At 40.6% G+C, this 18,599-nt stretch overlaps 1 protein-coding gene across 2 annotated transcripts in view; it reads right to left on the reverse strand.

Annotated features, from left to right (window-relative positions):
* CAMK1D (calcium/calmodulin dependent protein kinase ID) overlaps nucleotides 1–18,599 on the reverse strand; it is a 431,901-nt gene that overhangs the window by 168,063 nt on the left and 245,239 nt on the right. For both annotated transcript variants that reach the window (XM_038530114.1, XM_038530115.1), the window contains exon 3: nucleotides 5,808–5,882. In XM_038530114.1, coding sequence (XP_038386042.1) covers nucleotides 5,808–5,882 — 75 coding nt within the window. The remainder of the gene's footprint in view (nucleotides 1–5,807; nucleotides 5,883–18,599) is intronic.

The raw sequence follows: 18,599 nt of genomic DNA on the forward strand, positions 1-18,599 counted from the left end.
CCAATGGAAAAATTAAAAAGTATCCTCCTTACTTCACACCATGTATTAAAATTAATTTGAAGTTGGTCTTATAATAGACCTAAGTGGAAAACTAAAACTATACAACTTCTAGAAGAAAAGAACATTTGCAAACTTACAGTAGGCAAAGACACAAAAAGCACAAATCATAAAAGGAAACAAACTGATGAGTTGAATTTTATCATCATTAAAACTTCTCCTGTTCCAAAGGTACCATTAAGCATTAGGTGTTGGTTTCTTGGGTATGACACCAAAAGCATAAGTGACAAAAGAACGAATAAGCTGAACTACACCAAGACAAAAACCTTTGGTGCTACATGTGATACCACTGAGAAAGTAAAAGGACAACCCACAGGATAGGAGAAAACATTCTAATGCATGTCTAATAAGGGACTTCTACTAGAATACATAAAGAAGTCTTAAGCTCAAAAACAAAAGGCAAAAACCCAATTTAAAAATGCATAAGGTATTTGAATAGATACTGCTCTATAGGAGATATACAGGTGTCCAATAAGCACAGGAAAAGATGATCAACATCACTGGTCATCAGGGAAATGTAAATCAAAACTGCAATGAGATATCACTTCACACCCACAAAAATGGCTATCACCAAAAAGACAAATAATTAACAAGTCCTGGAGAGGGTGTGGAGACAATGGAATTCTGATATAGTGCTCGTGAGATTGTAAAATGGTGCAGCCACTTTGGAACACAGTTCAAAAGTTCCTTAAAATGTTAGACATAGAGTTACCATTTGACCCAGCCATTCCACTCCTAGGTATACACCCAAGGGAAATAAAAACATAGGGTCACACAAAAATCTGTACATGGAAATGTCTAGCATCTTTATCGTTAATAGCTGAAAAGTATAAACAATGTAAATGTCCATCAACCAATGAATGGATAAATAAAATGTAATATAGCCTTATAATGGAATATTATTTGGCCACAAAAGGGAATTAAGTATTGACACATGCTACATCATGGATAAATCCTGAAAAGATTAAGCCACATGAATGAAGACAATCACCAAAGGCCACATATCATATGATCTAGAATAGGCAAATCCTTGGGAATAGAAAGTAAGAGGTTGGGGAAGGAAGAACTGAGAGTGATAATGGGTATGAATCTCTTTTATTTGTTCTCCTCTAGAATATAAAATGTTCTAAAATTAGATTGTGTGATGGCTGTACGATTCTGTGGCTAAAACAAAAATCACTGAATTGTACACTCTAAATGCATAAATTGTATGGCATGAAATTATATTGTATGTATATTGTATGGAATTATAGCTCAAAAAGGCGAGTTTTTAAAAAGGCTTCATTAAGAAAACAATAAAAAGCTACGGAATGGGAGAAAAATTCATATTACGTATATTTGACAGAAGATAAAATAGATAAAGAACACTCACAACCCAATAATATGATAAACCATCCAATAAAAAGTGAGCAAAAGATTTGAAGAGACATTTTACCAAAGGAGATATGCAAATGGCCCATTAAGACATAAAAAAGTGATCACCATCATTTATCAGCAGGAAAATGCAAATTAAAACTACTGTGGGATATGACTACAAACCCATTAAAATGGCTAAAATTGAAAAGATAAAGTATGAAGCACTGATGGGAATGTGTATTAACAAGAACTTACATATGCTGTTGACAAAAATGTATAATGGTAAAAACCACTTTGGAAAACTGACAGTTTCTTAAAAAGTTCAACCTAACCCCCATTGTATGGCCCACTCACTCTGGTCCTAGCTCTTCACCCAAACATATATATACACACCATATATATCCACACCAATGCTGTACCTGAATGTTCTCAGAAGCTTGGTTTCTAACATACAAACTGGAAATAATCCAAATATTTCAGCAACAGCAAATGGCTAAAATGTGGACTCATCTGTATAGAATACTAATCAGCAATGAAAAAGAACATGCTACCACACGAACCAATGTCAGTAAGTATGATGAGTAAAATAAGCCAGACAAAAAAATGGACTTCTATATAATTCCATGTACATAATATTTTAGAAAATTCAAAATCAACTCTAATGATTGAAAATAGTTGTCTCCAAGGTCAGGGGTAAGGAAGCGAGCATGTCAAAGGGGCCAAAGGCATCTTTAGGGTGATGAAAATTTTCTGTTCTTGATTATGGTGGTGGTTTCACCAGTATGATTCGCTCCCACATTCATCACTGAATTGTTCAGTTTATTTATTTTTTTAAAGATTTTATTTATTTATTAATGATAGACATAGAGAGAGAGAGAGAGGCAGAGACACAGGCAGAGGGAGAAGCAGGCTCCATGCAGGGAGCACAATGTGGGACTCGATCCCGGGACTCCAGGATCACACCCTGGGCCAAAGGCAGGTGCCAAACCGCTGAGCCACCCAGGGATCCCCTGAATTGTTCAGTTTAAATGGGTGCAGTTAATTGGATGTAAATTATACCTCAACAAAGTTGAATTTTAAAAAAGTAATGAGAACCAAAAAAAAAAAAAATAATGAGAACCAATGGAAAAACAATTTATATACAAGTTAACAGCTTGCAATTAGCAAATCCAACATTTGTGTAAATAGCGCCTCTAAACTCCTCAACGGTGCACATAAATCGTGTCCTCCTTAAGCACTTCAAACATTCCTTGCCTCTAGATCTGGATTCTATCACCAACTTGCCTGACAAACCTCATCTGGGATCCCCAAAAGTTCATTCTAGCCCGACTCCTCTGTGTTATTACAAATCCTGAACGAATGTGATCCATATTGAGGAGGTTTTAGAATGATTGTGAAAGGGGATAAAGCCCTGATAGAAAAGCTCAGTGAAGGAGTGGGGACAGCTGTGCCCCAAGAAGATTTCCAAAGTCTGTTCCTAGGTTTGTTCCATTCCAGACACTTTTATACTCTCAATGCCGACCCATCTTTACATAAACTCCTGCTGGTAAGTAGACAATCAAGTTGCTTAGAAAGTTAGAATTCAAATCCACTTGAACTTCATCTCATAAAATGAAAAGACCATCTGCAGAGATACTGATGAAACAATACAGATGTCCATAAAGAGACAGTCCGTATTGGGGACCTTCTATTTATGGCATTATTTATATTTAATACATTTTTATACATTTTTCTCATTCAGGACTCACTAAGACCTTCTAATATAAATATTATGATGATGAAGATGTCAATATTATTATTTCTTTCCATTAAGGAAACTGATACTCAGAGAGACCCAGTTATTTGTCCATATTTACCTAGCTAATAAGAGGCAGAGCTGAGATTTACATAAGGGGATGCTTTCGACTGATTTATTTAGTGACAGATCCATAAACAGAGATCTTAAAGCAAGGGAATACATAGACCAATAGATTCAAATATTAATGCATTTTTTTCACATCACCAATAAAAAAGCACACATTTAAATATACTACCGACATTTTTGTTGGGCTTTTTCCTGTCATTAAAATGCCATATTCTTCCTACTGGGAAGTTAATGTTTGGGAAGAAAGTGGTTCACCTGCGTAAGAGTAGCCTCTATTAAAAAAAAAAAAAAAAAAAAAAAAAGAGTAGTCTCTATTGTTCAAAAGAAAGCCACAGGCCCAAAATGGCACCATTTAGGTTAAGGCCCCAAGTCAATAAACCAAGACTTAATACCTAACTTAACTGCAGTTTCAATTTTCCAGGAATGTATTTTTTAATCAGTCAGTATAGCATTTCCTGGTCAATACTAGGAAATTTACTGATAGACCCTTTCTATCCCTTTTAGGATGGCAAGCTTGCCTCAACAATGCATTCCTGCTAATAAGTTCCTTTCTTTTTCTTTTCCAGTGCTCTCTTTTTGCCTTAAAAAACCTTTCTTTTGTTTAGCTCATCTCTACTTGCTAGATGGGATGCTGCCCAACTCATGAATCATTTAATAAAGCCAACTAGATCTTCACATTTACTCAGCTGAATTCTGGGGTTTTTTTTAACACGATATAAAACAAAGTCACATGAACTTCTAGGGAGTATCCCAAATCTGGGGAGAGCTACTGCTCTCAAGGAAGAACCAGAATGTGGCGAATTATGAAACAAACAGTATAGCAAGGAACTAGGAAAGATTACATTTAGGTAATCAGGAATAAATGAGGAGCCAGCAGTTGAAACTGCTTAAGCCACCAGTCTCATGGCAGACAGTAACAGCCAAAGCTGTAAAACTTCTGGTCACTGATGTGGGAAGCAAAGGCAAAAGAAAAAGTTATATTTTCATACTACTTACTGCCCATTGACACATCCTTAAAACAGGCAGTGACATTCCCCAAGGAACTCAGCTGCCTGGATGTTAATACTTTGCTAAGGGCAAGAGGCAATCTTAGCCCGGCCCTCAGAATCCTGTAAGTTTCCTTTAACATATAAAAATTCCTTTGGAAGCTTCCTTTTGCTCTACCCCTCTAAGATCCATGCTGGCAATCACTCCCCAAGCATATGGCCCACTGATACACATCTGAAGAGTCTCATGACAGAGTTTTTTTCCATACAGTAATAAATAACCTTTTTTTCTAAAAAAAAAAAAAAAAAAAAAAAAAAAAAGATTTTTATTTATTTATTCATGAGAGACACAGAGAGAGAGAGAGAGAGAGAGAGAGACACAGGCAGAGGGAGAAGCAGGCTCCCTAAGGGAGCCCGATGCAGGACTCAATCCCAGGATCTTGGGATCACGACCTGAGCAAGACAGATGCTCAACCACTGAGCCACCCAGGCATCCCATAAATAACCTTTTCCTAACAACAGCTAGCCCCCTCAGGATTCTGGAACTCTTGTTTCCAAAATACCTTGGAGGCTTGTGCTGTCCGTAACCTCCTCCCAACTTGAAAGTATATAATCAACCGCCCATCACAACCCCAGTACAGCTCTTTCTGCCCACAGGTTCTGTCCCAGTGCTTTAATAGAACCACCTTTTTGCACTGACATCTCAAGAAATCTTTCTTGGCCGTCAGCTCTGAACCCCAACATTTTCCTACATCCGTCGCCAGCTAGGACAGAGAAAAATTGTCCATGTGCTTCCAGACTGGATGCTTTTAAAAATGTTGGTACAAAAAAGGCCTACAGTGTCCTATAAAAATGTTCAGGCAAAAAAAAAAAAAAAAAAAAACCAACAACCCTACTAATGCAGAGACTAATTTCATTGAACAGTGGACATGTTACATTTACATGTGCCTTACAGGTTCGAGTCAAGTTTCGACCTGAGTATTCAGCTTTTTTATTTCTCCCCTCTTCTGATAATCTCCAGCCTCACTGGCAAGCAGAAATAATCCGCCGGGGGTGACAGTGTCATGGTGTGACCCAACTATACTTGTCTTAGGCCTGGCACAAGTTCCAGTTCACTTACATGTGCATTTATCTGCCGGCAGAGTCGATGGCAGGACAGAGCCCACAGGGACCATCTGCTGCCCTCCCCCAGCATCCCTCGAAATGAAGACAAGGTGGGAGTTTCTCCTAGAGACGGGAGCAGAGTGTACTTCTCGGTGGGCCCACTGGAGTGTTTTCAGGAAGCACCATTTGGACCTCGTGCATGAAAAAGCAAAAGAGGCACCCCGAATACAGGCGCCCTGCAATGGCAGCATCGGGTTCCACTGTGAGGATGGAGATGCTCAGTCTGGTGCCATGGCTGCCCGAGTCCCCAGTCCCACCCCATGGCTCACCTGGCCTGCCACCACCCCCGCTTCCTAGACCACAGGCGGACCTTCATGTTAGCCTGCGATCCCCACTCCCCTCACCCCCTTCCTCACCCATCAGGCACTCGAGGTACTCACAGCTGCATGACCAAGTACAAGTGATTGGGGCTTTCGTAAATGTCTTCCAGGGCAACGATGTTTTCATGCTTGATCCTGAAAGGGGAAAAAAAAAACCACAAACAGAAGAGTGAGTATGATCAGACACGAAGGCTTTTTAAAAACAGATGTTGTTATAGCAAAAAAAAAGTTCTAAGGATCCAAACTTCCTAAGGTGACACTGGAGACTCCGCTCAGTCTTGGCCCCAAACTCCCTTCCAGACCCCTGTCATGTGCGGGACTCCGGTGCAGGCAGAGGAAACCTCCACTGACCCCTCACTGGGGACCTAGTCACCACCACCACCAAAGGCCATCCTCAAGGACCCCAGCAAACTGGACTGCTTCTAATCAAAATGTGGTTCCCTGAACATGGTGACAGCATCTCCCGGGAGCCTGTTAGAAAGGAAATATCAGAAAGGGAGACAGAACGTAAAGACCGCTAACTCTGGGAAACGAACTAGGGGTGTTGGAAGGGGAGGAGGGCGGGGGGTGGGAGTGAATGGGTGACGGGCACTGGGGGTTATTCTGTATGTTAGTAAATTGAACACGAATAAAATAAATAAATAAATAAATAAATAAATAAATAAATAAATAAATAAATAAATAAATAAATAAATAAAAAGAAAGGCAAATTCTCAGGCCCTACCCTGGTCGAACAGATTCTGAATCCCTGAGGGGCAGAGCCCAGGAACTGGTTTTGTAAGTTCCTCAGATGATCCGTATGCACAAAGCAGAAATTCTATAGTCAACTCATGCTTTTCTTTCTTTTTTTTTTAAGATTGTATTTATTTATTTATTCATGAGAGACACAGAGAGAGAGGCAGAGACACAGGCAGAGGGAGAAGCAGGCTCCCTGCAGGGAGTCCAATGTGGGACTTGATCCCAGGACCCCCGGATCACACCTTGAGCCAAAAGCAGACGCTCAACCACTGAGCCACCCAGGGGCCCCAATCCATGCTTTTCAAGCTTCAGTGTACATGTGAGTCACCAGGGATCCTGGTTGCACTGCCCATTTTGATTCAGTGGAGCCAGGGCAGGCCTGAGCATCTGCATTTCTTTTTTTTTTTTTAAAGATTTTATTTATTTGACAGAAAGAGCACAGCAGGGGGAGCGACAGAGGCAGAGGGAGAAGCAGACTCCCCACCGAGCAGAGAGCCCGATGCAGGACTCGATCCCAGGACCCTGAGATCATGACCTGAGCTGAAGGCAGACACTTAACCAACTGAGCCACCCAGGCCCTGGAGCATCTGCATTTCTAAGAGTAGCAAAGTCCTAACTACAGAACCAAGAGAGAAGGACACAGCCTCACGCCGGCCCCTGGCATTACCCATTAGAGTAGCTTTCGCTCAGAATATAAGGCTTGCTAGTTATTTAAAGCATTTGCAAGAAGAATCATTTCATTACTCTACGAGCTAATGAACTCTTTCCAGAAGACTTTCACTGAAATGACTACTGAATCCCAGAAAAGCAAGTGTGTCATGTGCAGATTCCCCTGAACACCTGAAAGCAGGGACCGCGTCTCACTTATTTCGTTTCCCCTCCTACCCAGCATCCACCTGCTTAATAAATATCTCCTGGGTGAATGAATGATGCTCAAAAGCTGTCCCTACTGAACAGCAAGAACCATTATTCAGGGGAAATGGAGGCAATTTTCCCAAGTGTGAGCTGTCTTTCCCTCAAACGGAAGCTTATAAGGTGCAACAAATCAGAATATCATCTTTCCTCTGAGCAGATGAGAGAAGAGAACAAAACACTTCATTGAGGGTGGCTATGGTTTGCTCTGATTTCTACAGCTCTGAGTAGTCAGTGTGGTTGTCTGGAGGAGCAGAGAGGAAAGAGTGTATGCGATTCACATTCATCTGACTCCCGTGCACAGAGCGACAGCCCAATATTTATTTGTTAGCGGTGGTTACTCTGATACCTGAGCAAAATAATATCCACATTATAGAAATTACTTTTATAACATAGTATTATTATAGAAATAGTAATATAAACATATTATATATAATAATATATAAATAATAGTATATTATAGGAACCAACTAAATATGCTACCAAGGAAACCATGACGAATTAAGTTAGAACTGCCGAGGTCCTGGATGTTTATGGAATGATCATTACTGGATATCCTGAAAGAATGATGACCACAAAAAGTATACAGCATATGGATGCTCCTGGTTTAATTTTTAAAGATTCACAATTAGAATCCCCCCAACCCAGGGGCACAAGCATTTTCTTTCAGTGAAGAAAGAATTTGGGGGTGTGCTAAGAGCATAGGCTCATGGGGATATGAAATAGTAGGGTTTACATGAAGGGTTGCCAGATAAAATGCAGGGGACCCCTGGGTTATGTTTCATTCTAGATAAACAACACTTTTTTTTGGTGTAAGTATGTCCTGAATATATTGCATTGTTGTTTATCTGAAATTCAAAAGTGACTGGGCACCCTGCATTTTCACGTGCTAAATCTGGCCACCCTAGTACATGAATCCCTGTCAATGGGTCTCTCAACTGAGCTTCAAGATTTGTACCTGCTGTCCCACCTCCCCTCAGAGGTTGAGCCAGGAAGGCTGTTTGAGCTCTGGAATACAGCCATTAATACAGATTCCACTACATACAAAGACTCAACTATGTGCAAAGCACAGGCCCAGCCAACACTGGAGACTCCAATAAATTAAGAATATAATCCCTTCTTTGGATGCAAGGGATAGAGAAATTAAAGTCTACTTAACCTGCCATGTCTTACATGACTTCTTGCAGTGGCTCGAAATGATACTGCTCCTGACTCTCCCACTCAACTAATAAATCTCCCCCCTCAACTAATAAAAATAAATCAAGCAGTCAACCCGATTTATTTGCAAATAAATCAAGCAAAACCTGAGTTTTGCTATGTCTCTGAAAGAATATAAGAAAAAAATAAAATAAAATTTTGCCCTCAAAAAACCTAGCATCTAGCTGGAGAGACCCACGGAGCAGTTAGGAAAAAATTAAATGCTAAACTGTAGCATTGCTGTTAAGTTCAGAAAAAGCAAGGCTACAGACCCGGAAGTACAGTGAAGGCCTCAAAAAGTGATGAGCATAGTGCTGGATGAGTGATGTTTGAAGAGTATACTTCAGAAATTTCAAAAAAATCCTCAAATGGCCTCTTAAATGTCTCTTAAGTGGCTTTAACTAACTTGTAGATGTTGGAACGTGATAGAAGAAAAAAACATTCTGGCCCCCAACAGCTGTTCATAGGTACTTTATTCCACCCTCAGACTCTTAAGACATACAGAAATCGAGCTTGAAGTTTTAACAATGGGTACCTAGGTTACCTTCACAAACGTCATAGGAATATCCACCTACATATGTCTGGGCACCCACCACATACCAGGCACCGCACAAGGAATCCCCAAAGTACCAGGGCAGCCCTCAAGGAGCTCCCACAGGTGGGTTTCCAGGTGCAGCAAGGATACTCCACAATAAGCCTCTCTTTATCACCAGGAATCAGCCTCCTTGTACTTATTAGTGACTCCTGAGCATGACACAGAACAAGCTTAATACCTTCTTGTCATACTCCTACAAGTATTTGACTTAGTGTTTCTCCCTGGGGCCAACCAATCCTCCTCCAATGTGGTTTGCGTTCCTCTCGCCTTGCTATTATCACTCTCCTTTGTCCAGAACTGAGAGCAGTGATCTCAGTATAAATGAGACCACCAAGAATGAGGTATTATATAAGAGAGGATGAACTCTTAACCATCATGAGTGGATGTTACACTTTTATAAATAAGGCCTAATATTAGGTTCATCTTATTTAAAGCAGTTGCACAAACTATGGGCATATGAAGAACATAAGCTCCATGGAGGTAGGGCTTTTTAAACTATTTTGTTCACTACCATCTCCCTACTGCCAAGAGAAGTGCACGGCAGCTGATACTTTCATACATACTTGTTGAATGAATGAATGAATGAATGAATGAATGAATATTAAGTGTTGGGTCAATAAAATGACCAGATCAGTTTTACCTAAACTTCTACTAAACAAGATCTCTTTTCCTATCCAGTCGAGCTTTCTGAGCTTCAAGTCTTCCACCTTCAGATTCATTAAATTCAATCTCTTAGGTTCTCATGCAGTGTTTCAGATCATCAAGACTATTCTGAGAATTTATCCTCCTGTCTATTATATTTACTATCCCTCTCAACTTTGGGCCATCTACATATCGGGTTGGTTGGTACACATCCATCTCCTCTTTTTTTTTTTTTTGGAGTGAGACAGAGCATATGCGCATGCGTGTGCATGTGCACAGGTGGCGAGGAGGAGAGAGAGAATTTTAAGCAGGCTCCATGTCCAGCACAGAGCTTGATCTCACAACCCTAAGATCCTGACATTAGTCAAAATTAAGAGTCAGAGACTTAACCAACTGAGCTACTCAGGTGCCCTTCATCCCATACGTCTTGATCCAAATTCCTAAAGTCTTAAATGGGAAGGTTACATGTCAGAGCTGGCCTCTGGTATCACACTAGAGACCCCCATCAAGATAACCATGACATGAATCAGCTGGCTTCGACTGCTACCAAGCTGTAAACCCAGCAGGACTATCATCTAGCCTATATTTCACCATCTTACCCATAAGGAGACAATTAGACTCCTTGCTGAAATGGCATTCCTCAGATTTACACACCACGTAATACTATTTAAAAGGGAAATGGAACGTTTGGGAAGATTTGTTCTTAGTAAACCCATGGTGGCTCCTAGCAACCACTACAGTCTTTACTAAATGATCACAAACCATCTGCTTAATTTACTGTTCCAGACTTGTGCTGAGCACTGAAGTCAAACTTCCCAATCTATACATCTCATAGCTTACCTGTTTTATGTTTGGAAATTTTGCCAACATCTTTTATATTCTTTTCTCAAACATTTCACCTGTGACTCTTTTGTGATAAGTACAATTTCCTCAGTCTCTTGGAATGTGAGACATCTAAATCTAGGGACGAACTAATATTAACACTTTCTTTAGGCCCTACTTACATAGCTGTTTTATATGAGCCATTTCCTGAGTGTTAACTAAAGGCACACCTTGGAGATATTGCTGGTTTGGTTCCAGATCACCACAATACAGTGAATAGTACAACAAAGAGAATCAAATGAATTTTTTGGTTTCCCAGTACATATAAAAGTTAGGTTTATACTATATTGCAGTCCAGTAAGTGTGAAATAGCATTATGTCCAAAAAATAATGTACATACATTAGTTTAAAAAATACCTATTGCTAGGTGATAGCTGGCTCAGTCGGTAAAGCATGCAACTCATGATCTTGGGGTCGTGAGTTCAAGCCCCATGTTGGGCCTAGAGTTTACTTACAAAAATACGTGATTGTTAAAAAAATATGTTAGCCATCACCTGAGCTTTCAACAAGTCATAATTTTGTTGCTGGTGGAGGGTCTCACCTCAATGTTAAAGGTGGCTGACTGATCAGGGTGGTGATTGCTGAAGGTTGGGTTGGCTATGGTAATTTCTTAAAATAAAACAACAAAGAAATTTGTTGTGATTGACTCTTCTTTTCATGAATGATTTCTCTGTAGTGTGTGATGCTGTTGGATAGCATTTTTACCCACAGTAGAACGTCTTTCAAAAGAGGAGTCAGTTCTCTCAAACCCTACTGCTGCTTTACCAACTAGATTCATATAATATCTAAATCCTTTGCTGTCATTTCAACAACCCTCACAGTATGTTCCTTAGGAGTAGATTCCATCTCAAGGAAATATTTTCTTTGCTCGTCCATAAGAAGCAATGCCTCATCCATGAAAATTTTATCATAAAATTGACATAAGTCAGTCATGTCTTCAGGCTTCAATTCAAATTCTGATTTTCTTGCTATTTCCACCATATCTGCAGTAACTTCCTCCACTGTTATCTTAAGGCCCTCAAAGTTATTCAAGATAGTTAAAATCACTTCTTCCAAACTCCTGTTTTTGTTTATGCTCTGACTTCTTTCCAGAATCAGAAATGTTCTTCATGGCATTTAGAATGGTGAATCCTTTTTCCAGAAGGTTTTCAATTTACTTTGCCCAAATCCATGAGAGGAATCACTGTTTATGGGAGCTATACCCTTACATAAAAATGTTTTTCTTAAATAATAAGACTTGAAAGTCAAAATGACTCCTTGATCCATGGGCTACAGAACGATGTTGTATTAACAGGCATGAAAACACCATTAATCTCACAGTGCACATCTCCATCAGAGCTTTTGGGAGACCAGGTGCATTGCCAATGAGCAGTCATATTTTGAAAGGAATCCTTTTGTCAGGTCTCAACAGCAGGATTAAAATAGTCAATAACTATGTTGTAAACAAATGTGCTGTCATTCAGGCTTTGTTGTTCCATTGAAAGAACACAGAGTATGGGGTGCCCAGGTGGCTCAGTGGTTGAGCGTCTGCCTTTGGCTCAGGTCGGGATCCTGGGGTCCTGGGATAGAGTTCCGCATCGGGCTCCCTGCATGGAGCCTGCTTCTCCCTCTGCCTGTGTCTCTGCCTCTCTCTCTGTGCCTCTCATGAATAAATAAATAAAACCTCAAAAAAAAAAAAAAAAGGAAGGAAGGAAGGACACAGAGAATATTTAGGATAATTCTTAAAAGCCTCAGATTTTTGAAATGATAAGGGCTTCATGTGAAAGTCACCAGCTGCATGATACCCTAACAAAGGAGTCAGCCTATTCTTTGAAACTTTGAAGCCAGGCACTGATTTCTCCTCTCCAACTATGACAGTCCTGGGTGGCATATTCTTCCAATAGAAGCCTGTTTCATCTACACTGAAACTCTTGTTTAATGCATCCATCTTCATCCATTATCTCAGTTGGATCTTCTGGATAACTTGCTGCAGCTTCTACATCAGCACCTGCTGCCTCACCTCATGCTTTGCTGTCATGGAGATGGCTTCTTTCCTTAAATGCCATGATGCAATCTCTACTAGCTTCAAACTTTTCTTCTGCAGGTTCCTCATCCTTCTCAGCCTTCAGAGAATTGAAGAGCATAAGGACCTGGCTCCGGGTGAGGCTGTGGCTTGAGGGAATGTTGTGTCTGGTTTATTCTTCTCTCCAAACCACTAAAACTTTCTCCCCATCAGCAAATCAGGCTCTTTCGCTTTCTTAGCATTTGTGTGTTCACTGGAGTAGCACCTTTAATTTCCTTCAAGAACTTTTCCTTTGCATTTATAACTTGGCTAATTGTTTGGCCTGAGGGACCTCGCTTTCAGACTCTCTCAGCTTCCGGCCTAAGTTTAATCATTTCTAGCTTGTGATTTATAGTGAGAGAGCTGCAATTCTTCCTTTCACTTGAAGACTGAGAGGCCATTCCATGATTATTAATTGACCTAACTTCAGGACTGTTGTGTTTCATGGAACAGGACAGCCTGAGGAGCAGAGAGGTGGGGGAAGGGCAAGTCAAGGATGGAGCAGTCAGGACACACATGACATTAAGGATCAAGCTTGCCGTTTTGTACGGCGTGATTTGTGGTGCTCCCAAAACAATTACAATAGTAACAGCAAAGATCACTGATCACAGATCACCGTAACAAATATAACAATAATGGAAAAGATTGAAATACTGCAGGAAATATGAAAAAGTGATCCAGAGACACAAAGCAAGCAAATGCTGGTGGAAAAATGGTACGGTTAGACTTTCTCCACATGTGGTTGCCACACGTCTTCAGTTTTGTTAGTAAAAAACAAACAGAAAACACAATAAATGCAAACTGTAATAAAATGAGTTATGCCCTGAGGCACTTAGTAGCTCAGTCGGTTGAGCATCTCACTCTTGATGTTGTGAGTTCAAGGCCTATGTTGGGCTCCACTCTGGGTATGGAGCCTAATTTAAAAAAAAAAAAAAAAAAAGAAGTATGCTATAGGTATTAAGACCATAACTAAGTATTTTTCATTATTGTGTTTAATACACCAATCCTATCAAGCAGCTGTGAGACAATACTGGTCTCTACCCCTGGTTGCTGGCACAGAGCTCCTGAACTCCTTGTAATTTCCTAAGTGATAAGAATACTAGGAGCATCACTTATTCTAATATTTGGTCTTTCACTGCACCCCTGACACAGGGATTCTAAAACTTGTAAATTTCTGGGTAACAGGAGTGTCTTTTGCTCTAATGAAACTACCTGACTGGGGTCCTGGATGGCTGCTTGGTCAGAGCTGGTCACTGGAAAAACCAGGGTCATGACTGGAATACTCAGCCCTATCCCCCTCTTCTCTGGAGAGGAGAGAAGGGCTGAAAACAGTTAATGATCCATCATATCTACATGATGAAACTTCCATGATATCCCAAAAGTATAGGCCTCAGAGTGTTTCCAAGTGGGCAAACACATGCATTCTGGGAGGATGACACACCCCAAATCCATAGAGACAGAAGGTTCTATGCTTGGGACTCTCCCAGATCTCACCCTGTGTCTCTCGTCATCTGACTGTTGATCTGTATCCTTTACCATATCCTTTAATGAACTGGTAAAAATAGACCTGAGCTCGGTGAGCCACTCTAGCAAACTAATGGAATCCAAGGAAGGGGTTGTTGGAACCTCCACTCTGGAGGTTGGTCTTCCAGAGCTGGTTGGTCAGAAACACAAAATGACAACCTGGGCTTGCACCAGTGTATGTTTGTGTGCTGGGGGCATTCCTGTGGGACTGCGCCTCGACCTATGGGATCTGACTCTACCTCTGGGAAGACACAGTTAGAACAGAGTTAAATTGTAGGACACCCAGATGGTGTCCAAGAATTGCTTGATGTGGGGGAAACCCACACACATTTAGTAACGAGAAACAGACCTTTGCAGTGTTCCATGTAAATAATAAAGGAAGATACAGAGAGAAGAATCACAAAATGGGGAAGAACTGGGGTTTTCCCTACACAGGAGAGAGTAAAATGGAAAAACTTAGTTTAGTCTATTATTCCCCCTCATTTGTAAAAGAGGAACACTAGGATTCCAAGATATTAAGTACATATTTCAAGGTCACACAACTGGGGATAGAAATCACTAAGAGTCTAACTCCCAAGCCCATGTTAAAGCACTTATACTATAACTTTCCAGTAACTATGTTATACTGAGAATATGGAAGAGCCCATATAAATTCAGTTATTTGTATGAAATCCTGACACCTAAAGTCAGGGTATTAAATTTCATTACTAAGGATATAATATCCAACTTCTGGAGGTATGGAGATTGGAACTATTCTGAACACTACTGGAAGCTCTCAAGATATTTGGTTATAAATATCCTCACATATGAAATCCCAGGGGGTCAAAGTGAACTAGAGGAAGAGATACTCAGAAGCAGAAGGAATAGTTAGGAGTCCAGAAATTATTATAATTAGAAAAGGCCTAGGGGCGCCTGGATGGCTCAGTCATTGAGTGACGGACTCTTAGTTTTGGTTCAGGTCATGATCTCATGGGTCGTGGGACTGAGCCCCCGTGTCAGCCTCTGCACTCAGTGGGGAGTCTGCTTGAGGATTCTCCCCTCTGCCCCTCCCCTAGCTCGCGTGTGCTCTTTCTCTCTCTCTCTCTCTCTCTCATAAATAAATAAATATTTTTAAAAAAAGAAAGAAAGGGCCTTTCATCAGCCCAGATCTGCTAGTGTCATCAAAAAGAAGAATAAAGTGGAGAGAAGGGGCGGGGATGTCAGCTATAAGCAAATGGAAAATCAAGGTACCATTAACCTTGCAGAGCTTATGTTGCTAAATCCTATAGATCAGCATTCAGTCTTTCTAAAATACGACCAAGAGGACCTTCATGCATAAGGAATGTTCATCTCCAAACAACAAACCTTTCTAAAATGCTCATATTTCAAAGAAGCAATATCATGAAAAACAACTGTAGGTATGAAAATAACCTCACTTAATTTTAATCACTTAGTATTTACCAGGCCCCAATTAAACATTAGCTGGTACAACCACGTACAGAATGTAGATGGTTTATATGGCAATCTATGCTAAAGTCTCCATAATCCCCAATAAAAGACAGATGAGCTGGATAGAGGGAAGTGGCTCAGGCTGAGAGAGAGAGGGAAGCTGAATGGGATCACAGCATATATGGACATTGATGCAGACGCCTGCGTGCATGGTAACTGACAGCCAAGCAAGAAATCCCCAGAAAGAGCCAGGAAAACATTTAAAAGTTAATTCATGCAACAAATCGTACCAAATGCACAAGCAGGCCCTGTTCCAAAGCCCCCAAGCTGGAGGGAACATCAAGACCCAGAGAACAGGCTCTCTATTGAACACACATGCCTCTTTGAAACAGCCACACCATTTCTCCCTCCAGTTAATTCTTCACAGTTCAAGAATCCCCAAATTTTGAACTTCATGTAAAACAAGGAATGTTAGAAAAACACAGAAGAGGAGAGAAAGGAAAGTTCAGCATATTGTTTCTCTCATCCTATCATGGCTCATTGAGCTGGATGGGGGTAGACTGTGGCAGCAATAACGAGTATAATGAAAATTATCAGAAGAAAGAAAAGGCAACAAAACACCTTTCTCTTGTGTGGTCACTGGAAATGGTCGCTTATCTACTCAGATTAAAGGAGTCGCTGGAGGGCAAGAGATGGACAGGAGACAAGGTGATTATTAATGATGATAGATGAGAGGATGGGAGGACCAGATCCCCCAGCAGGGGCTCAACACAGAAGTTATGACAATGAGCTGTGACTGATTTCCTGTCCTCTCTCAACACTTCTGCATTAATTGTCCAGTCAGGAAAACGCCCCTCTCAGGAGAAAAGCAAGCACCTCTTTTAGACAAAGATTGTAAAGGACTAGGCCTTTCACTATCCACCATGACGTTTTTCTAAATGGTCTGGAAAATTTAAATGTTATTCACAAAAAAGATGCTATGGTTCTCTGGCACGGGCAAATTGCCTCAAAAACATTCGAAGAATATTCTCATGTCTTGGCAAACACTCTTTGTCTAAGTAAACACTATGCTTTTTGGAAATAAAGCAAACCATTTCCTCCTTTCCTGGGTCAGATTATCGCCACCCCTCCTCCCGTTAAAAGCAGTACAGGAAATAATGCTGAGAAAAATCAGGATACCATCAGTCACAAGGGAAAGTGGTAGAGTTGAAATATTTGCCAGATGGTATTAAAAAATAATACCTTTCCTTTTTTTAACTTAACAGGCACATTCACAGATGTTTCTTCATTTCATTCTCACAACAGCTCCATGCAGTAGGTATTATTATTCCTACTTTATAGATGATCAGCCCCAGTTTATAATCACGTAATTGTTCTCCCTCCCTCGCTCTTGCTGTCTCACTACTCTCCATGCTGTCTCCTGAGCCATCATTCCACAAAACAGAAGTATCTAAACTTCTTAGCTTGAAATCTTCCATAGCTCCTCATAGTCCAAGATAAGATCCAAAAGACTTGACATGACTTACAAGGACCCCGTCGCTTGGTCCTTACCTACCCCTCCCACCTTCCACCATTGCCCCATACCGAAACTTTCCTAGGCCCAGTGCAGCTCTCGTACACCTGTGCACACCTTCTTTTCTGGCCACATAGGTGTGCTCATCCCTCTCGTATCTTCTCACCAAACTACACATGATACAAGACTCATTCTACATCATCCACTGAGAACCCTTTGCTATTCCTCATCTCCTGTAGGATGGATTCTCTTCTGGGCCAGCCCAATTCTTTTATCACTTTGCTGTTGTACTGCATTGTATCCACTGTCTGCATGGACATGTGTGTACATATTTAGATGCTTTTATATGCAGAGAAAAAAGTCTAGAAGGATACATATCAAACCAGTTACAAATACCTCAGAACATGTGCTAGAGGATTTTCATCTTGCAGTTTTACTGAACTGAGATTCTTCCTCTGAGCCAAAAAAACAGAAGAAAAATTATTTGAGTGACTATTTTCTCAGTTTTCCCAAGGAAAGTACCCTTCTAGTTGCATAGGAGAGAAAGTTAATTCCGAACATACAACAAACACCTTAGGGCATTAGGGCTCCATTCTCTCACTGAACCCAAGTATAGAAAGGTTGTCAGACTGTTGTACTGCCAGATTTTTACAAAGAAGTGCTTTTTTAAAAGTTCTTGATCAAAATCATTAAAGCTTGGTTCACCAAAATACATAATGCTGGACTAAAGAAATTCACACTAATTAGTCTAACTGCTCAAGACATCAAAAGATGAGGTTGGGTCTCAGTTCTCACACATCTAGCTGCAGGATTTTAGATGGGTCATTAAATACTTTCTGACCTGAATTCCTCATCTGTTAAATGAACATTAAAATATGTGGTCTCATCATCTATCAATAGAAATACACACATGTAGAGGTAAAATATGCTATGTGTACACATGTATGTACCATATTACATATAGAGAGAGATCGTGTCTAATAAGAATATAGGCTGGGGTACCTGGATGGCTCAGTCGGCTGAATGGCACTGTTAGTTTTGACTCCAACCATGATCCTGGTGATGTGGGATCAAGCCCAGCATAGGGCTTTGTGCTCAGCGTGGAGTCGGCTTGGGATTCTCTCCCTCCACCCCTGCCCCCGCTTGTGTGTGCTCTCTCTCTCAAATAAAATAAACAAAATCTTAAAAAGAAAGAAGGAAGGAAAGAGAGAGGGAGAAGAAAGAGGGAAAGAGGGGAAGGAAGGAAAGGCAGGCAGGCAGACAAGAAAGAAAGAAATGAAGGAAGGCAGACAAGGAAGGAAGGAAGGAAAAAAAGAAGAAAAAGAAAGAAAGAAAGAAAGAAAGAAGAAAGAAAGAAAGAAAGAAAGAAAGAAAGAAAGA

Source organism: Canis lupus, chromosome 2 (genome assembly GCF_011100685.1).
Source record: "Canis lupus familiaris isolate Mischka breed German Shepherd chromosome 2, alternate assembly UU_Cfam_GSD_1.0, whole genome shotgun sequence".
In the NCBI taxonomy this organism is placed as follows: Eukaryota; Metazoa; Chordata; class Mammalia; order Carnivora; family Canidae; genus Canis; species Canis lupus.